The sequence below is a fragment of the Mastigoproctus giganteus genome, chromosome 7 (genome assembly GCF_048544385.1).
Source record: "Mastigoproctus giganteus isolate SK-2022 chromosome 7, ASM4854438v1, whole genome shotgun sequence".
Taxonomy (NCBI): domain Eukaryota; kingdom Metazoa; phylum Arthropoda; class Arachnida; order Uropygi; family Thelyphonidae; genus Mastigoproctus; species Mastigoproctus giganteus.
The window spans coordinates 82,960,779-82,983,951 of NC_143581.1; the positions used below are offsets into that span (position 1 = coordinate 82,960,779).

General features: G+C 37.8%; 1 protein-coding gene across 1 annotated transcript in view; it reads right to left on the reverse strand.

Annotated features, from left to right (window-relative positions):
• Positions 1-23,173, reverse strand: part of LOC150083034 (poly(A)-specific ribonuclease PARN-like) — a 504,128-nt gene that overhangs the window by 211,944 nt on the left and 269,011 nt on the right. The window contains exon 11 of the mRNA XM_090376989.1: positions 1,790-1,865. Coding sequence (XP_090233115.1) covers positions 1,790-1,865 — 76 coding nt within the window. The remainder of the gene's footprint in view (positions 1-1,789; positions 1,866-23,173) is intronic.

The window sequence follows — 23,173 nt, forward strand, 5'->3', positions numbered from 1 at the left end:
AGCTGACTGTAATGAAAATTGTGACCTCACACTCAATTAACAAACTCACTAATGAAAGAATGAAATGGTGCTCCTAACTTAACCAGTTCAATTTATATTTCTGTGTTGTTACACTAGCCTCTACAATATTTTCATACCAACGATTTATATATAAAATATAATTATTTGTTTACATTGTAGGCTTTGTTTTGATTTTTTTGGCGCATTAGCTACTAAGGCTATAATGCACCCACACATTGTAGGCTTATGCACGCACGCACGCACGCACGCACAGAGAGGACTTTCTGTTGTCTCATTACTGTTGCAAACAACTGCAGTATCATAAAATAGTCTACTTACTGATGTAAATGAAAAATGTATGCCATTTGTTCTTGTAGGTGGTAAAACATTCAGTCTCTCAAAGTACATTTTATGGCCATTTGCTAAGAAAAATTTGACATCTCCAAAAAGAATATTCAACTAAAGGCACACAAAAAGCATGTCAGATGATGAAATATACATTTGGATTTTGGCCAGCAAATGGAGAATTTTTCATAGACCTCGACATAAATATTGAATTTTATGATGGCATTGTTAGGGCCTGCCATGTTCTCTATAACTATATTCGAATGAAGGATGGAAATTATGGATGGAATTATAGTTGTGGATACACTGTATGAACACCCATTGGAAGATGTAACTCTATCCAGTACATGAGGATGGATATTAGAAATTATTTCACCTCGAGGACCTGCTCCTTGGCAGTATGATAAAGCGTGAATACTATGCATTGTGTAAATACGAATATACATTTGTAATAAAACAAATGTCTAATAAAATAAATATAATACCTGCTTTGTTTTTTTCCTCAGGTATTATTTCAGACCATTTTTCCTACCAGAACTGCACAAACCTCTTCCCACTACTTCTTTTTAACATTGCCTGAATATTGTTGTAATGTTTTTGAAAATAATGCCAGTCTCTTCTCCACTTTATCAATCAACTTTTCAATACTTTCTTATCATTCATGTAGGCTGAACACTGAAAATGTTGAAGAGTTAATTTTATAATTTTCAACAGCGCAGCACGTTGAGGGGAATAAAAAACGATGATGGGAAGCAGAGTGGGAGCTCTGTTTAGGGAAATTTGAGAGGGAATAAAGAAAACGCAGAGTGTGTGTGTGTGTGTGTGTGTGTGTGTGTGTGTGTGTGTGTGTGTGTGTGTGTGTGTGTGTGTGTGTGTGCGTGCGTGCGTGCGTGCGTGCGTGCGTGCGCGCGTGTGTGTGTGTGTGCGCGTGTGTGGATTCAATAGTTTTGTTGTCTGTCGACACACCTGCATTAGAAGCTCTCTACCTAGATGTTGTATGACTCTTTAGTTGTCAAGAATTTGGAACTTGGTGGCAACACTTTTGTCCTGTTACAGGCCTGTCAAATATGTGAGTGCAGCCCTATATAATGTAATGGATTTCACCCATACGACTAAACAACTGTGTGACAAAATGTCCTATGTGTGTGGGTAGCCTTAATGTTTTTATAACTACCAAATGCAGTCGCCACTTATTGTGATCATAGATAATGTTATAGTTTTTATCAAGTTCCGGTCGGATGTATACTAATACATAAAAAAAACAATGTTTATTGTAATCAGGCCTTAATGCAGTTTATGCAAATGCATAAACACATGAAGTAGGCATACACTGTATTAAAAAATTTCAAATAATCTAACAAACTTTCACCAAATTATATAACACAATTAAAATAAAATAAATATAATTAAAAATAAGAGACAAATAAGCAGATGGTATACTGACCTATTTTGGGAAGGTGAAAAACATTTTCTTTTATTTGCTTTAAGAGCTCATTTAAAACTGTGCTTGTAAAATATTCCTATAAATATGAACACCATAAATTATTTGCTCAAATATAACAAGGTTTTAGAAGGCATTTAAATATTTAAGAACATAGATGAAACAACATTGCAACTTGTAAATTCATTGATTAGATCATAAATATAAAAAAATAAAAAACAATCAACATTTATATAAGTGTTGCCAGAAAAGGGTCAAACAGTGACAAGTATTAACCATTTCATCCTAAACTGGAGAAATGAAGTATACCCACCAATTATTTCTTTGATTTTGTCCATTCTTTAAATTTTGAAATAAAAATAACCTGAATGAAAGCTAATAGTGTTTAGGGAATAAGTACAGGATATCAGTTATCTCATATATGAGATAGAATATGAAACTGAATTACCTTAGGGTCATTAAAAAAAAAAAAAAAAAAAAAACTGGCTTTTACTGCATTACATGTAATGGCCTTTGTGAGCGACAGTTGATTAAAAAAAAAAAAAAAAGTCAAAATTTTATTGTAAAATAACTTTAATGACAGAGCTATATCAGAATAAGTTCTACGTTATATATCATTAACTATGAATTGAGGAATTACCACCATGATATTCTGCAGAACACTTCAATACTTATTCTCTCCATAGTTAAAATGAATATAAAATATATTAAATGAATTCTAACCACTCAAAGACAAAACTAATGAACCAATGCACCAAGAATCACTGCCCAAGAATCTCAAACATGTGAAACCATTAACCAAAATTATCAAATGAAAAGCCTGTACATTTAGTCCGTACTTAAAAAAAAAAAACGAGTGCTAAATTAATTTTTTAAAAATTTTAAAATTTTTCTTAATTTTTTAAATTATTTTAGCACTCGTTTTTTAAGTACGGCTTAAGTCTTCTTTCACTCGATTATTTTGGTTGATGGTCTGATGTATCTGGGGTCAGGTCGGGAATTCTTAAGCGGTGATTCCTGGTGCATTGGATCATTAGTTTTGCCTTCAAGTGATTAGAAATCATTTAATAATAAGTATTGAAGTGTTCTATATTGAAGTGTATAATAATAAGTATTGAAGAGAAAACAAAGGAATTAAATCAGCAGCCATGAGCAGTAATACAGGAAGACAAATGATACTGAAGACTAGCGATGGTGTACTTATAAATAGCAAGGAAGGCATAATTCAAATAGCAGAAGACTACTACAGAGAATTATACAAAGAGCGAGGGAATGATGCCAGCAGTGGGAAAGATGGATCGCAAATTAGCAATACATACGACATACCCGATATTCTTCCTGATGAGGTAGAACATGCATTGAAGAATCAGAAAGCCCCGGGAGAAGATGAAGTTACTATACAGTTGTTAAAATTGGGAGGAAGAGACATAACACAAAAACTGGCAAGGCTCTTCACAAAGTGCATTAGAAAAGGTGTGACGCCTAAGCAGTGGAATAATGCAATCATAGTTTTGCTGCATAAGAAAGGAGATAAATCAGAAATTGGAAATTATAGACCAATTAGCTTATTATCCCACATCTACAAGTTGTTCACAAGGGTCATTACTAACAGATTAGAAAGAATACTGGATGAGAATCAAGTATTCTTTCTAACAGTGCAGCACTTTGAAGGGAATAAAAAACGATGATGGGAAGCGAAAGAGCAAGCTGGCTTTAGGACAGGATTCTAAACTATGGATCACCTTCACGTAATATCACAGCTAATGGAAAAAGCAAATGAATATAAAACACCATTATGCCTGGCATTTGTGGATTATGAAAAGGCATTTGACTCCATACAGCATAAGGCAATGTTTCGGGCACTGGAAAGACAAGGCATAGATACCTCATATATTATGATTTTTGAAGAAAATATATGAGCATGCTACCTCCTTTATTAGACTAGACAAAGACAGTAGCAATTTAAAATCGAGAAAGGAGTTCAACAAGGAGACACAATATCTCCGAAGCTGTTTACTGCTGCTCTTGAAGAAGCTTTCAGTATATTAGACTGGTCGCAGAAAGGAATCAATGTGAATGGAGAGTACCTAAACCATTTATGATTTGCAGATGACACTGTGATCATAAGCCACGATCCCAAAGAATTAGAGGAAAATCTTAATCAGTTATGCACAGTTAGTAAGGATTTTGGATTAAAGATGAATATGGCTAAAACAAAAGTAATGATGAACAAGTATGCCACAGAAAGGAACATAATGATTGAAGGAGCAGTAATTGAAAAAGTGAAGTCATATACTTATCTGGGACAAGTTATTAGCTGTAATAATGATAAATGGCTGGAAGTCAAGAAAAGAATAAATTTTGGATGGACAGCATTCAGGAAATATAGTCACATACTGAAGAGCAATATCTCAGTTTGTCTGAAACGTAAAATAATGAACCAATGTATACTCCCCACCATGACTTATGGAAGTGAAACTTGGGCACTCACAAAAAAAAATGGAAGAGAAGCTGAGAACTACACAGTGAAAAATGGAACGAATTATACTGGGAATCAGACTGTTAGATAAGTAGAGAAACACATGGATTAGGCAGCAAACTCAAGTAAAGGACATTCTTATCAAAACTAAAGAACTAAAATGGTCTTGGGCAGGAGGACACAGCTCGAAGACATGATGACAGATGGACTAAGAAAATAACAGAATGGTACCAAGAGGAGCTAGAAGAAAACCTGGAAGACAACAGCGGAGATGGATAGATGAATTTCACAAGTTTGTGGGTAGCAAATGGATGGCCACTGCACAAAACAGAAGGAACTGGAAAGTTGCTGGAGAGGCCTTCATCCTGCAGTGGACTGAAAATGGCTCATGACGACGATGATGATTGAAGTGTTCTGCAGAATATCAGAGAGGTAATTCCTCATTTCATAGTTAATTGTAAAATAAAGTAGCATTAAAGCAGGATGTGTTAAAATACCAAGATCGTTCAACAGGTTTTACAAATTATTTATATGTATGGGTCACTGCATGCAGATGTGCAGGCTGTGCGCAGCACAAAGGTGCCAAATCATGGAGCCATATGGAGTTCAGTAGTCTACAAATTTTAAAAATTAAAATTGGGAAATGATTACTCTCGCTTTTGTTTGTAGGTAGTGTAATATTACATTGCATTATCTTGTAAAATTTGTTAATTTAAAGTGAAACAAACAGCCATAACTTATAAGAATACAACAGTGAATAGCTAATAGCCAGGCGTGCATACACCAGCTCAATCTACCGCTTCGTGTTACTCTTTGTTGTGTGTCTAGCTATCTTGGTGACCTGCAACTTATAGTTCCTCAACATGAAAAATACAGCAGATATTCATTGTGAGCTGAAATACAGAGTGATCATTGAATTATGACCATCTACCTAATACCAAACTAATACCTACCTAATAATTGTAGTATTAGGTAGGAGCAAGCAAAGCATAACTGCTATGTTTACCTTTAACTTCATGAATTGGGCTGCATTTGACCTACTACACTATAATACTATAAGACTGCAGGCGCAGTAGACACAGTAGTTAGTTAAATTTTTAATTGGATGTTAAAATATCCAATTAAAAACTTGTCATGATTAATTAATACCAGCACATTCTGATCCTGTACTGATATTTAGAACCCATTTAAATTGAAGCAGACATACTTCGGAGCCTTGAACTTCTAATTAACAAGGTTTTATTGTACCAAGGATTCTCAAAGTACCAATAATAAAAATAATAATAAAATAAATAATTAGAGAACTGGTAATAAAATCTGACAACAAATGTGAAAAATCAAAGAGTGAACTTTTCTGCCCTGGTGTCTATAAATAAGTCAGTTCCTGCCTTCCAACCCTCAGCTCATCCTTTAGTAGTGTAGGCTTTGACAGTGTCCTATTTAAAAAAAAATTGGCAGCCATTTAAGTTCTTAACTGCTGTTCTACTTGTCAATGTCTGCTGGTAATATTAGCATTGGCATTAAAAGCATATGATGCAAGATTCCATTCAAAAAAAAAAAAAAATTATTTACTTTCTCTGCCTTTAGGGACTGCATTTTGTTGAATGCACATGCACACAGGGCAGAATAATATCCCACCTGGCTACGGAGGCGCCTCTTAGTTACTTGATCAATCCTGATAAAGAGTGTAACTTAAAGTAGAACCCTGGGGAACTACTTCTTGCATATACAGGGTGATTCACTACCAGTGCGACAAACTTGCAGGAGGTATAGGGGGCACAAAGACAAATCGGAATCACATAGCATTGCAGGGTCGGAAATGCCTTCGTCATGCAGTAGAGGACGTTGAACGGGAGGTCGCGTGAACAGCGATCCCGCTGGAAGTCAGCATTTGCGAACCGGTTCCCAAGGCAGTAGGATGGACGAGTATTCAAACGTTGAACTGGCCGACATGCACCTCGCGTATGGAGCTGCAGACTGTAATGGGCGCGCCGCTCTGCACTTGTACCAGGAACGATTCCCGCACAGGCGTGCTCCTCTTCATACGATTTTCGCATGTGTGCACAGAAGGTTACGTGAGACTGGTTGTTTCACAAGAGGTACCATGAATCGAGAGCGAACGACGAGGATGCCAGACAATGAGGAGAATGTCCTACGTCTTGCAGAAGGCAATCCGAGTACTCGAGCGATAGGCCAACGATTGGGTATTTCCCAATCCACTGTATGGAGGATACTGTCAACAAACCAAATGAGTTCATACCATCTGCAATGTGTCCAATCATTGGAGCCTGCGGATTATCCACTCCGGAGGACGTTTGCTACTTGGTTTCTTCAACAGAAACAGTTCGCAAATGCTGACTTCCAGTGGGATCGCTGTTCATGCGACCTCCCATTCAACGTCCTCTACCACATGACGAAGGCATTTCGGACCCTGCAATGCTATGTGATTCCAATTCGTCTTTGTGCCCCCTACACCTCCTGCAAGTTTGTCGCACTGGTAGTGAATCACCCTGTATATTTGGGCGAAAACAAAATAAAATCATATTTGAAAAGAACTGTTACTCAGAAATTTATGAATACATTTTTGAAAGTGGAGTTGAAATTGGCATTCATATAGATGACGAAGAATCCCACATCACCATGCTGAATCAGTCATTTTCAATGATCATGCCAGTGACAAGACACACAAGGAGACAAATTTAAATTGAAAATGGATTGTTGCAGAATAGATGAGAGGAAATTTGCATTCAGCTAGAGAGTAATCAATTGTCAAAATAATCTTCCATCTGGTGTTGTTGGAAGTGAGAGTCTAAATCAATTAAAGGACTGGAAAAATTATTAGAAGGAATGGAAAAATGAAGTGAGCAGTTTTTGGGTGGTGCTGTACAAGCTCTGCTTACTTGTATCACATGTTTGCTAATGACTAAATGTTGCTGTTGTTGTTGTTTTGGGTTTTTTGGCACAAGGGCCTCCTGGGCCATATTGTGCCTTTTCTTTATTAACTTATGACTGAGTTATTAATATAATTGTTGTCAGAGGCCATTATATACATTTATGCTCTTCAAGTATCTAAACAGTGCTTCAAAATGTGCATTATTTCCCAGTATGTGTAGTAAATTTAAAGGTTCCAGCAGATTGGATGCAGAATAAAAAGTGGATTTCCGGTTACTTCAATAATTAGGGCATTCTATTAGAATATGTTTGATTGTTAGCTGAGTCTGACAGAATGAACATTGAGGTGGGTTTTCTCCCATAAGCAAGAACAAATGAGTTGTATATGAGTGTCCAATACGGAGTCTTGCCAAAATCACTTCTTCACGTCTGCTTTTCCTGAAACTAGAAGTCCAGAACTGAGGTTCTTTTTTAATCTGAAACAGTTTATTATTTACTTGTGTTTGCCACAGATTAGTCCATTGAAGCCTACATGCTGTTTTAATAGTGTATTTATAATCAATGTGTGGGACTTTCAGATGATAGAGTGATCTATTTGTAGGATGTTTAGCTGCATGATCTGCACTTTCATTACCTGGGATGCCGACATGCCCAGGTATCCAGCAGAAGGTAACCAACTGTTTGGATGTTTGATATTGGTATAATTGAGACCGTATCTGTTTAAGAATGGGATGTTGGGAAGAAGTAGTAGATTGAATTGCAGTGACGGCACTTAAGGAGTCGGTGTATATAAGAGCTTTTTTGATTTGCTGTTTGGTTATATTATCTAGAGCTAGTTTTATTGCATACAGTTCTGCGGTATAGATACTGCATTCTACAGGAAGAGACACAGCTATTGAAAAAGCAGAAGAGATTGCTGCAGCACCTACAGCTTCATCTGTTTTGGAGCCGTCTGTATATATGTGAAATTTCTCTGCGTTTTCTAAGGCGTGGGCTTTATGCAGCTGCTGGAAGTTGTTGTTTGGCAGGGAGCCTTTTCTCCATCTCAGAAAGTAATTATCACAGAGCAGTGAGTAATGAGACCAGGGATGTTCAGGAGGAGCTACGTCTTCAAGGATATGCTGGAAGTTAATATTCCAACTGAGCATCAGTTCTTGCAATCTAATACACGCAGGGCGGTTTTCATTAGGTTTATTACGATATAGCATTTCATACTGAGGGTTAAACAGGTATTCCCAGCAAGGATGAGATGGAATACTTTTTATTTTTGCAGCATAGCTACATAGTAAGAATTTTCGTCTAAGGTGTAATGGCGGTTCATTTGCGTCAATATACAGGCTATGGACTGGAGATGTCCTGAAGGCACCTGTGGCTATCCTTAGGGCACTATGTTGAACAGTATTTAGACTGTAGCAAGGAATTGTTTCTTGCCGAGTCATAGACAGGTGACCCTTAATCTAAGCGGGACCGGATAAAACTTTTATAAAGATGTGTGAGGGAGTGTCTGTCAGCACCCCAGGAGTTAGATGACACAGCTCTTAAGATGTTTAATTTCTTTTGACAGGCCGTTCTAAGGTAGGCTACGTGATTAGAAAAATTAAGTTTACTGTCTAGATATAAACCCAATAAACGAAAATTGTTGGTAAGAGGAATCCGATTGTTTTTTAAATATATTTCAGGATCTGGATGTAATTTTCGTATTTTACAGAAATGAATTGCAGTCGATTTATTTTCTGCTAATGAATAGCCATTCCGTTGCGCCCACAATTCTATTCTGGCTATGGACATTTGAAGTTGCCTTTCAATGGAAATCATGGTTTGTGACTGGCAAGAGATAATCAGGTCATCGGCAAACATGTATGATTCAACTGTTTTTGGTATGTCTTGTGTTATATTTGTAATTCTTATTGTGAATAGTGTTGCACTCAGGATGGAACCCTGCGGTACACCCTCCTCTTGTTCAAATGATTCGGATATAGCGTTCCTATATCTGACCTGAAAAGATCTGTAGTGTAGGAAATTTTGTATAAACTGTGGTAACTGCCCCCTCAGACCGAATGATCGAAGATCCTGAAGGATACCATATCGCCAAGTGGTATCAAACGCTTTCTCAATATCGAGATTGACCATAACCAGATGTTGTCTCTTAATGAAAGCATTGCGGATATTTGTTTCTGCTTTAATCATCACATCTAAGGTTGAGTGATTTTTCCGAAAACCATACTGATTTCGGTTTAGCAGATTGTTTGTTTCCAGAAGCCACGTTAACCGCCTGTGCACCATTTTTTCTAAGACTTTGCCTAAACAGCTAGTCAGCGATATCGGCCTGTAATTATTCGGTATGGTATGATCCTTACCTGGCTTAGGAAAGGCTAGTACAATTGAGTGACGCCATGAGTGTGGATAAGTATTTTCTAAATAAATTCGATTGTAGAATTTCAATAGGGAACTTATTGCTTTATTATTTAACTTTTTTAACATTATATAGCATACTCCGTCCGGGCCGGCAGCAGTACTTGACGTTTTGTTTAGAGACTCAAAAAGTTCCTTTAACGTGAATGGCTGATTGTACGGCTGAGGTGCCTTAGTATAAAAATTTATTTTATGTTGTTCTGCAGATGCCTTAATTTTTTGGAAGGTTTGACTGTATGTGGACACTGCTGATATACTGGCGAAAGACTCAGCTAATGCGTTTGCTATTTCTTTTGGATCAGACAATTCTTGCCATTTCCAGTTCAGGATTGAGGCTGGAGACTGCACAAATTTACCGTTAAGTGCTTGAATTTTCTTCCAGACAAGTCTGCTGTCCGTATCCTTGTTTATGGTGGAAGCAAAATCTATCCAGGCATCTTTCTTTGCTTTTCTTCTTTTTTGGCGGAAATTGGCCTTGAGTTTTTTAAAGTTAAGAAAATTAGCAGTTGTAGGAAATTTTCTAAAGAGATTCCAAGCTCGATTTTTTGTCTGTTTAGCATTTGTGCATTCCTGATTTCACCAGTAATGTCTCTGTCTGCGTTTCCCAGGTAAAGATTTTGGTATTGCAGAATTCGCAGCTTGTAATATTTGATTTGTTATATGATCGTTGACACTATCTATGGGCTGAGACTGGACTATCTCATCATCAAACTGGATTAGGGAGGAAAATTTATGCCAGTTTGCCCTATAGAATTTCCACGTGGATCGCTGCAATGGAGATAAGTTTACTTTTGTTTGAATACTGCAAAGAATCGGTAAGTGATCACTGTTTAGCGGGTTATCGAGAACTGACCACCCCATATTGGCATAAATGGAGGGAGAGCAGATTGAAAGGTCTATTGCAGTCATGGATCCTGTAGTAAAATGGACATATGTGGGTTCACCAGTGTTTAACAGAGTAAGGTTGTGAGTATCAAGCAGCAATTCTATTATTTTACCCCTTTTGTCAATTTTTGGCGATCCCCATAGAGGATGATGAGCATTAAAGTCACCCAGTAAGCAGAAAGGAGATGGCAGCTGATCTACTAGCTTTTCTAAATCATCTGAGGAGAAAGCAAAATTAGGAGGGAGATATATAGAGGCTATTGTAATGGTGATACCAATTTCAATGCGCACTGCCACTACTTCAAAAGGAGTCTGGAGGGATACATGCTTGGATGGAATGTTATTTCTGACAATGATAGCCACCCCTCCATGAGCTGGCGTGTCAATGCTCCTATCTCGTCTAAAAATGGTATAATTTTTTAAGGAAGGGCACACTCGTGAATTTAGAAGGGTTTCCTGTAAGGCTATGCCAGCTGGTTCATACCGATCGATTAGATCCTGCAAATCATCTTTTGAATTTCGAAATCCTCTGCAATTCCACTGAAGGATTTTTTCCATTATGTGGTTTTTTGTGTTGTTTTCGATTCTGACTGTTTTTTAGTTGCAGCTTGCTTGTATCGATCAATTTTTGCTTTGTCTTTCCTGGGAAAAACGGGTCGGGTCACATCCATCTCTTCACTTGCATGTAGTTCTAAAAATGTATCTTCTGCTTCGTGATGTTCATCAATGTCCATTCCGGTGGTGGATGTTTGCGGTTTTTTGGTTTCTATTACTTTTGGTTTTATTGTTGAGGAGGCCTCCGTTGGTATGGTGATTGGGGTATTATTGGACTGTTCACTTGTTTTTTGTGTAGGACATTGTTTTGAAACAGAAAGCAACGAACGTGCCCAGTTCGCGATTGATATATTTGGAGGAATCGATACTTCAGTTTGGATCCCTACAGACTGTGAAGATTGAGTTGCTGCGGCATATGTTTGCTTTGTCTCTGTTTTGATTATCTGTCTTCTTGCCTCTGAGTATGTCACTTTGTTCTCTACTTTATATTTTTGAATTTTTTTTCCTTGCTTCCATAATTCACATGTTTTTGAGAAAGCTGGGTGGTTACCCTTACAATTTGGACAATGCGGAGTGGTAGTGGCACAATCAGCTTGGTTATGATCTTTTGACCCGCAGATGGGACATACTGCCTCACCTCGACATGCAGTCTGGGAGTGTCCATATTTTTGGCATTTGTAGCACCTGATGGGATTCGGAATGTATGGTCGGACACGGCAATGCAGGTAGCCTGCTTTCACAGATGTTGGCAAGTTAGGAGTGCTAAAGGTAAGAATTATGCTTCTTGTTGGAACGAGTGTACCGTCTTTTCGGGTCATTATTCTCCTTGCTTGGATGACTTTTTGATCGTGTAATTCTTGGACAATTTCCTCCTCTGGTACAAGTAATAAGTCCCATTCTGTTATTACTCCCTTTGAGGAGTTTAAGGTGGCATGGGGAGTAACTTTTATTTGGTGTGCTCCAAAAGTTGTGAGCTTTAATAGCTTTACAGAATGTTGAGCTTGAGTTGTTTCTATTAGAAGATCACCTGATTGAAGTCGCCGTACTGATTTAGGTGAACCAGCAGCAGACTCAATGCATTTCTGCACTAGAAAAGGTGATAATTTGCTCAGGGGCTGATCTGATAGAGAGTGCAAGATGAGGAAGGCTGGTATCTCCTCTTTAGGTGTTGTTTTCAACCTCTTTGCTTGAGAATAGTCATTTTCATTGTCACTTTTATTTGCTAGTCTTGAGCTCGATGGCTCTAAAGGTGGAAATGAACTGTTTTCCATCTTTGCTCCTTTCAGCCCTGGGAGAGTGGATTTCTTCTCCCAGGTTACCGGCCCCGCCACGGGGAGGCAGGAGCAGTGCCGCTAGAGTGACCAAGCGGTATAAGGGTTAGTACGTTAGTTTAAAAAGAAAAAAGAAAGGTGGATTTCCTTTCTTAAAACTTGCTTACAATTTGTAAGACTAAGTTATTAATTAAAGACAATGTAAAAAACTTTTTAAACTAAATAAGAACTTTGGCTCTGAGTAAACGCTTTATGAATCACTCTGAAATTCGCTTGATCACTATAACGCTTGGCACCCGAGGCCACTAAATGTTGCTAAGAAATATATTTTGAATTTTTGCATCAACTTTCACCATGATATTCAACACTAACTTAGCTCTTTGAAAGATGTTTAGAGTATCTAGTAACTGTCATGTAATTATTAATAATTAATAGTTAATTATAATTCATTGTTTTAATGGAATTAATTTTTAATTACTTAAAATTAAAATAATTAAAAATTAATTATTTTTTCCAATGTTTTTCCTAAACAACTAGTCAGTGCAACAGTTCAGTAATTTGTTAGATTAGCGTGGAACTTCCCTCACTTTGAAAAAGCTAACACAATAAAACAACTCTGGCCAGCAGAGTGGTGGTGGTCTTTAGCAAAAATTCTACTAAATAACTGTAAAAGATTAGGAATCTTTACTCAAATAATCAACCAGCAAATAATAAATTCCATCAGGGCCTGCAGCACTATTGTGCACTGCAATTCAGTCATGGTGAAAAGTATGTTGGTATGTAACACTGAAATTCAAATTACAGAAACTCCCCGACTTACGCAAATTCAACTTTACCTAAGTTTTTGCCAGCCGGTGCAAACTGAAAAAAAATATGGAACCGTATTTTTCATCTGTACGGATAAATGGAGGCATTGTGAAAATATTGTAATGTGAACCCAATAACATTGGTTTTTTTTTTTTTTTTTTTTTTGTAATTTGTTCCCAATCCTTGGGAATTGAAAATTTCACTATATTACTAAGCTATTTATCTTAATAAATATGACTTAAAATGTGACCTTTTAGGTCATATTTATAAAGGAATTTGCACTACACTTTCATCATTATCATATGTTCCCATTATAAGAATCGATTTTGAATGCCTTTGTGATATTTTTCTAAAGCATGCTTCTGGAGATCACGACCAAAAAACAATTTGCGCTTTCCGGTTTATTGGGTAGCACAATCTATTAATAAACAGATAGTAAACTCAATCTTATTGCATTTGCAATAATCCCAATAACTGAAGTGAGCAGCTTTTGGGTGTGAGTTTCTGTTAGCGCAATCTATTATAAATGGGTAGTAAACTCGATCTCATTGCATTTGCGATGATCCCGATAAATGGAATTCTGAGGGTTTTTACGTTACGGTGAAATCTTTAATCATACAAAAAAACAAATTTTCAGAAACTTCTATTCATTCCTATTTATGTATTACAATGATGAAGGGAAAGGGACAACGGAGAGTACAAATGCCGGCAGTGCCAGGAAACAAAACAAAATTGATTTAGAAATGAAGATGATTAAGAAAGACAAAGCAGGACAAAGTTTGTCATCTATTGCAAGGGAATTAGGTCTCGCTGCTTCAACAGTAAATACTATTTAAAAGTAACATGCCAAAGGATCAACGCACTTAAGATCAACAGTGATTACAAAAGAGTGTTCAGGTGCTATATTGAAGATGGAACAGCTATTAATAATATGGATGGAAAATCTGATTCAGAAGCAAGTGCCCCTGAGTCCAATGGCCATTCAAACAAAAGCAAGAAGTATTTATGAAGATATTAAGGATAAGTACGGCAAACCCCAATCCAAGTTCATGGCAAGCAACGGGTGGTTTAATAGGTTCAAGCATCGCACTGGTTTCCAAGCCATTAAAGTATGCAGTGAAGTCGCCAGTGCCAATTCTGCAGGTGCAGAGAAATTGTGATGCATTGTTAGAAAAAGAAGAGTAAGATTCTTAGTTGAGCTTTTCAGTCTCTTTGCATCAGATGCATTTCATAATTTCAGCTTCTCTGTTTGATCGACCTGAACTGAAAGATCCATAAGAGGGATCTTTCAGTTCAGGTCGAAGAGGGATTACCTCTTCGACCTGAACCTCAGGGAGAAGAGGGATTACCTTCCCAGTTTGGTACAGTTGTTGGTATAGTTGTTAGTAAAGTTAATAATAATAAATGCACTAAAAATAGATCAATTTCCTTTCTGTGTTTCTATACAGGCAACTCGCGGTTTATGAACGAGTTCCGTTCCAAGACGTTCATTATGCATTTTGTTCGTTATGTGTACCTTGCATTCCTGAGCTTTTAGAAAACATATTGTATACACTAGCAACCACTTTAGAGCATTAAAACCATGTACTAAATATCAAATGGTCTAAAAAATACATTTTATTACAATGTAAGTATGCATTATGGTTTATGGTATATGATACGTAACGTAAAATAAAATGTGAAGAATTTAAAAAAAAACGAGATATCGTACTTGTTAATTTTATTTAAATAAAAACAAAGAGTTACAAAACAGAAATAAAAAAAATGAGTACTAACATAATATATATACTGTACATACAACTTTTCAACTTTTACTCGTCAAAATTTTCATCAGAGTTCAACATTTTCCACATAAGTGACACTAGGTGCGGATGTGGTAGATCGAAGGGCACCTGATAATGAAGAAACAGCTGGGTTTTCCACTTTTTTAAAATGTTTTTATAGAAGGCTGCATGATTAGTTTCTTTTTTTCCTTCAAAAATCTCACTATAGCATACGAGACAGTCATAAACGCCTCTTTTCACTTTTGAAATTCTTTCCATATCTGCATCATCTTCTTCAAAGATTGCCAACCCTTCAGAAAATGATTTAAAAGCTGCAGCCATTTTCTCCCATCACAAAACATTTCACATGCCATAGCAAGTAAACCAACATTTTTTTTTTACTAGCTAGATTAGTTTTATTAACCAAGAACAGTTCAGTATAATTATCATACAATAATTTGTTGTTAATTATTGTAATAAATATATTTTTTTAAATGTTTATTTATTTAAATCTTACATTTGGCATTTTGTTTTATAAGAAACTATCTATTGGCAAATATAAGAAATTTTGAATGAATTATAACATTCATTATAGCAAATGTTCATAAATCGAACATTCGTAAACTGAGAGTTGCCTGTATAACTTTAAGTACAGAAGTATTTAAAATAAGCTAAAGAGAGAAAAACAAGGAAAGTTTCATATCTAAAAGTTTCATACCTATTAAGAAATATTGTTCAAGGTTTAGGCCTAAATGGTTATGAAATGAACTAATAAGACTTGAGACAGAGAAGAAAAATGCAAGGGATGCACATAAATTATCAAGCAACTCAGAAGCCTATGGCAGATATAGGCTAGTCTGTAATCAGGTCCCAAACAAGGTAAGGCAGGCGAAGGCAGATTACGAGAAATCTTTGGCAAAAGATGCAAAGAAAAACAGCAAGGATTTCTTTACTTATATAAACTCTAAAGGGAAGGGGATGAATCTGATTGGTCCACTTGATATCGATGATTCGACAGTTGATGATCTTGCTCAGATAGCAAACAAACTGAATGAGTATTTTGAATCTACATTCGCACATGAGTTATTAAGGTTTGAAAACGGCAGAAGGTTATCAAATTGTAGCAGGGTGCTTAATGATTTCATAACAACTGAGAGCAAAGTGGAGGTGAAATTGTTGAAGTTAAATATAAGCAAGGCACCTGGGGTGGATGGGATATATCCAGTTATATTAAAAGAGGTGGCAAAGCAACTAAGCAAACCCTTAGCCATAATTATGAGAGGATCCTTGGATTCAGGGGAGCTCCCCACGGACTGGAGATGAGCAAATGTATCCCCAATTCACAAAGGGGGATCGAAGGGGGCCACAAGTAATAACAGGCCAGTTAGTTTAACTTCTGTTCTGGGTAAAATAATGGAGTCACTGGTTAAAGATGCATTGCAGGATCATCTAGACAAGACTGCAGCAATAGTTCAGACAGCATGGGTTTTTAAGGGAAAATCTTGTCTGACAAATTTGATAGAATATAATGATGTTGTTACAAAGGAACTGGATTCCAAAATAATTTTGATATCATATATTTAGATTTCAGGAAAGCTTTTGACACTGTTGTGCATGGAAGAATATTGTACAAATTGAAGCAGAATGGTATTAAGGGTAAGTGCTACAATGAATAATAGGATGGTTGAGTGGGAGAAGACAGAGGGTGGTAATCAATAGGTGCTGCTCTTCGTGGACTAATGTTATTAGTGGAGTCCCACAGGGTTCGGTGTTGGGTCCACAGTTGTTTTGTATATTTAGCATTAGCATTAGTAGAGGCATATGATGCAAGAAAGCAACTTATGCAGCATCAGCAAAAAAAAAAAAAAAACTTCCACTTCACCCCCTCCGTTCATTCGAAATACCTGTCCAGCTGAGTCTTAAATTTATTTTGGCTATCAACTTCCACAACAAGGGATGGAAGTCTGTTCCACCAACCATCCGCTGGCTAAAGGCAAATTTCCGCACATCTATCCTGCATCCATCTTTTCTCAATTTGAATTTATGCCTTCTCAGGTAATTATTCTGAGCAAGAGGAAGAATCCCATCAGCATTGAGCATGCTCAAACCATTCACTTTATTCACCTCTATCAGATCACCTCACCGGTGTCTAGTCTCCAGACACTGCAATTTGCAAAACTTAAGCCTTTCTTCGTAAGAGCAACCCTTTGTTCCATTCACTAATTTTGTTGCCCTTCTCTGTACTCATTCCAGCACCTCTACATCCTTCTTGAAAAGAGGCCTCAAGACCTGTATACAGTACTCAAGGTGTGGCCTGACCATTGCCTTATACAAGGGAATAATCACCTCCTTATCCCTGCTAGAAAAATTCCAGTATATCATTGACAAGACACCATGAGCTACTCTTGCAGCCCATCTGCACTGCTCAGAGAACTTCATATTTGCCTGCACAACCACCCCCAGGTCCCTTTCATTCTCTACCACTGTCAGTGTAGTACCACAGAGTTGATACGTTGCTCTAGGGTTGCTGTTTCCCATATGTAGTACTTTCATTTGTCAATGTTAAACTTCATTTGCCACCTCTCAGCCCATCTGCTCAACCCTTCCAGATTCTGTTGCAGCAACATAGCATCAGTAGTGCCCTTAACAACCCTGCCAACCTTTGTATCGTCTGCAAACTTGGAAATTAAGCTTGATATACCATCATCAATATTATTTATAAATACAGAAAACAATAATGGACCCAACACTGAACCCTGAGGGACTCCACTAATAACATTAGTCCACGATGAGCACTGTCTATTGATTACCACTCTGTCTTCTTCCCCTTAACCACCCCTTTATCCCTAACAGAAATTTGCCTCCAATGCCACACTGCTCCAATTTGTGCAGCAGTCTTCCATGTGCAACAGTATCAAAAGCCTTTCTAAGATCCAGGTATATAATAACAAAATTATTTCCTGCACCCAGTTCTTTTGTGACTGCATCATAGTATCCAATCAAATTGGTCAGGCATGACTTCCTCTTAACAAAACCATGCTGTGTCCGAGCTATAACTGAAGTCTTATCTAAATGTTCCTGCAGTGCTTCTTTAACCAGTGTCTCCATTAATTTTCCTGGAACAGAAGTTAAACTCACAGGTCTATAATTACTTGTGTCAGCCTTGGATCCTCCTTTGTGAATTGGGGTCACATTTGCACATCTCCAGTCTATGGGTACCTCCCCTGAGTCCAAGGAAGCACTCATAATTATGGCTAAGGGTTTGCTTATTTCCTTTGCTGCCTCCTTTAATATAACTGGATAGATCCCATCCACCCCGGGTGCCTTTCTTGTGTTTATCTTCAACAGTTTCTCCTCCACTTTACTCCCAGTTATTTCAAGATTCTGTAGCTTACTGCTAGAGTTGAATACACCTCTGGCATTCCCCTTGCTGAATAACTCCTCATGTGTGAATGTCGATGCAAAATATTCATTTAGTTTGTTAGCTACCTGAGCAGGATCATCAACAGTTGACCCATCAATATCAAGTGGACCAATCTGATTCATCCCCTTCCTTCTAGAGTTTACATAAGTAAAGAACTCTTTGCTGTTTTTCTTTGCATGCCTTGCCAAAGATTTCTCGTAATCGGCCTTCGCCTGCCTAACCTCTTTTGTAACTTGGTTACAGATCAACTTGTATCTATCATAGGCTTCTGTGTCACGTGTTAATTTGTATGTATCCCATGCATTTTTCTTCTCTACCATATGTCTCATTAGTTCATCTGACATCCATTTAGGATTAAACCTTGAACAATATTTCTTAGTTAGTATGTAAAGCCTAGTAGGTTACAAGATAAGTTCTTTGAATGCTTCCCATTTTGAATTTGCTGTTGGTAACATCATCAGTTGGTCCCACTGTATAGAATTTAAATATTGTCTCAGACCATCATAGTCACCTTTACGAAAGCAATAACCCTTCCTTTACCCCTGATGGTAGTTACCTCTTTGAGTAAATCCCATTTCAGCACACTGTGATCACTGCCACCTAGTGGTTCCTTTATCTGCAGATTCTTAATGCATGAAGAATCACTACTGATCATGAGTATTAAACCCTCTATTTGCCTCCCAAACATGCTGATGTAGAAAACAATCATCCAATAAATCTACAAAAGCCTAGCTAGTGTGTGAGTGACTAATCCACAAATTCCAGTCAATATCTGGGAAATTAAAATCCCCCATTATAAGACTCTCTGATTTACTGGCCCACTCTATTTCCCTATACAGTTTCTTATTATACTCATCAGAGTCATTAGACCTATAGCACACTCCTACTCTCAATTTTGATCTCCCAATGCTTATGTCACACCAAACTGACTCGACACCGTACTGTCCAGCAATGTCGACTGGCTTCACTTCATTGGATTTTATGTGTTTCTTAACTAATAGCATAACCGCTCATTACTTTCTATCTTGTCTATCATTTCTGTACACATTGTACTCCCTAAATTCCAGCTTTGCATTTCTTATAGCTGTGTGATACCACGTCTCTGATATCCCAACAATATCCACCTTTGATGCTTTGAGCAATACCCCAAATTCATCAAATTTATTTACCAAACTCCTAGCATTGGTGAACACGCAAGTATACACGCACCTGTTCCTATTCTTAGCTACCCTAACACAACCCATGTGTTTACTTGTACCGTAATGGCTCCCAACGGTCTCTGAAATATCCTGCATCTCCTTTTCCAGGCTTCTGCTCATTCCAATAGAAGCATTGCAAGAATCACTTTCACCTCTGCCAGTGGCTACTGTTAATCTATTAGTCCTTGTATCCCCCCCAAGCTAGCAGTTTTCCGACCCACCTAACACTGCCTCGATAGCATCAGCAAATATTCTTGCACCCTTTCTATTTAAGTGTATCCCATCCGTGTAGAAGCAGTCTCTCCTGTTAACAAGTACAGACCAGGCTGAAAAAAACTCTACCCCTTGAGCCTTGCACAATCTTCCCAGGGCCGAATTGATCGACAAGGCTCTAATCATATACTCCCTCCTATCGTGTCTGGGCAGAATTGCAGACACTTTCAAATTCAACCCTAATTCACGGTTTTTTTTTAAACAGTGACCTGTACTTGTTAAGTAATTCTGATGGTCTCCTACTATTAATATCATTAGTGCCAACATGTACAACTATATCACCTTTTGTGCCCTTAAAAGATGATATCCGCTCTACAACGTCATCAACCTTTGCCCCTGGCAGACATGCCTTGTACCTATTCCACCTATCCTTTTATGTTTTATGTGGAACAGGACCTATCCTGGTCCTGTCCCACCTATCATTTATCAGTGATATTGATGAAGGTATATCAGGCTTAGTGTCGAAGTTTGCAGATGATACAAAGGTTGGCAGGGTTCTTAATGACAGTAATGGCAGTGTGCTACTGCAACAGAATCTAGAAAATTTGTGCAGATGAGCTGAGAAGTGGCAACTGAAGTTTAACCTTGACAAATGCAAAGTACTGCATATGGGTAGAAGTAACCCCAGAGAAACATACCAACTGTGTGGTACTACACTTTAGGTGGTAGAAAATGAAAAAGACCTGGGAGTAATTGTGCAGTCAGATATGAAGTTTTCTGAGCAATGCAGACAGGCTGCAAGGGCAGGTCATGGGGTTTTGTCAATGATATGTAGGAATTTTGCTAGCAGGGAAAAGGATGTGATTGTCCCTCTGTATAAGGCAATTGTCAAGCCATGTCTTGAGTACAGGTCTGGAGGCCTCATTTTCGGAAGGATGTAGACTTGCTTGAGCATGTACAGAGAAGGGCAACAAGATTGGTGAGGGGAATGAAGGGATACTCTTACCAAGAGAGGCTTAAGTTCTGCAAATTGCAGTGGCTGAAGACTAGGCACCTGCATGGTGATCTGATTGAGGTGTATAAGGCCTTGAATTGGTTGAGCACGCTGAATTCTGATGGGATCCTTCCACTTGTTCAGATTACGAATCTAAGGGGGCATAAATTCAAATTAAGAAAAGACAGATGTAGAATAGATGTGCGGAAATATGCCTTTAGCCAGTGGGTGGTTAATTGCTGGAACAAACTTCCATCTGTTGTTGTGGAAGTTGATAGGTTAAATAAATTTAAGGAGGAATTGGACAGGCATTTGGAGGGAATGGTGTGATTTTTTTTTTTTTTTTTTTTTGGCTGATGCTGCACAAGCTCATACACTTGCTTTCTTGCATCACATGCCACTACTACTACGACAGGCTACAAGTCTATTTTTGAAGAGCAGTCTTCTGATTGTTACTGCACTTGCTACCTCTCTTGTATGTTCCTCCCATTTTCTTTTCACTCAGACGAAGAAGCTTTACGGTGTTTAAGACATAAATGCTTCAAAACACGGTCCTGTTTTGGTGTAGAGACTTATGTGTCCGGTTCCGTTTTCCTATCGGCAGAACCAGTATTCTTGAGGTTGTAAAGACATCTTCTCGCTGTCGACTGATTTCACGACACTCTATAAGCAATGTGGCGGGAAGAACATCCTTCCTCACGTAAAGCAACAATAGCACTCTTTCTTCGTGGCATCAACTACACATAACTCGCCATCCTGACACAAGCAAAGAATGGCTGCAACTCTTACAGAGCATACTTATATAGCTGGAAGTGACAGCTGATGCAATATTACATCATTGCATACACGTGTCAATCTTATCTGATGCAATCTGTAAGAAATATTGCCATATACTTATGTTATTTGGACAACAATTACAATTTTAAGGGGTGATGCACTTCCTTTGAACACCCGTGTATATTCTAAGTCTTTTCACATAAGGACCTCCTTTTGCCAATCTCACCAGTCGAGTTACCTGTCTCTGGGACCTTTCAAGAAGCTGTCTTTTTTTAGGCACAGTCTCAACACTTGAACATAGTATTCCAAGTGTGGTCTAATAATAGCCTTATATAATGGGATTATGACATCCTTGTCGCTACTAGCAGTAGTTCGATACATCATCGATAGGACATCATGGACCTTCCTTGCAACCTGTCTACAATGCTCAGAGAACTTAAGTCTGACCATACTGTAACATCCAAGTCTCTTTCCTCCACTACCGGCTTTAGTTCAACTCCGCCAAGTGTACGAGTTATTTTGGGTTATGTTCCCCAGGTACAATACCTTACAATTTTGCAGGATTAAAGCATAGCTGCCATTTTTCTGACCATCCCTGAAATCTATCTAGGTCATTCTGAAGAAACTCTGCTTGGTGGTGATCATTAACTACTCTACCAATCTTTACATCATCTGCAAATTTAGACATCACACCCTCTATCCCTTCATCGATGTCATTTATAAAAATCAAAATCAACAGTGGTCCTAATACTGATCCTTGAGGAACCCCACTTCTTACAACAACCCAATCTGACAAATAACCATTTATCACAACCCTCTACCTCCTGCCCTGAAACTATACAGCTATTCATCTATGGATTTTCTCTGTGATTCCAACCTGTTCCAGCTTATAAAGTAATCGCTCATGTGGCATATTACAGATCAATTTGTAGCTGTTATAGGCTTCAGTACTTTTTCTTGCTCTAACTTTTCCACACCGTCTTTTTCTGCTCAAATAATCTGGCAATTTCAGTATTCATCCAACTTGGAATCCTTCCTCCTCATGGAGTATTTTTTAATGGTATTAATTAATGTTTTAAAGGTATACCATAATTCAATTGTATTCACTCTCTGTGAGATATCTATCCAATTAATAGACCATGTAGCATGTTAAGCTGTCAATTTCCTTTCTTGAAATTTTAACCAATTCCTTTGCCTTTAACTACTGCTACCTCTCTATTCATCATCCACTGTGATTCATAAACTCTGTGATCACTTCCTTCTACTGGGTCCTGGACTGTCAGCCCTATTAGGTCATCTGGTTCATGGATGATGATCAGGTCTAGAATATTCTTTTCCCTAGTACTTCCCCTGACATGTTGATACAAATAACAATCATCTAGTTGATTTAAAAATTTTGTCCCCCATGTGGAATTTCCTTCCCATTTGTTCCAATCAATTAGAGGCAAATTAAAATCACCCATAACAAGACATCCATGCTTACTTGCCCATTCCATTTGCATGTAGAGGCTCTCATCATAATCTTCACAATCACCTAGCCTGTAGATTACTCCCACTTTCATTACACCTTTGCTTCCAACTATCTCACACCATACAGATTCTGTACTAGAATGCAAAATGTCTGAATCCGGGAAAGCTTTCGTGGCTGCTTTTGATAAGAAACATGACCCTCATCACCCCTTCTATCTGCCCTATCCTTCCTAAATACATTATACA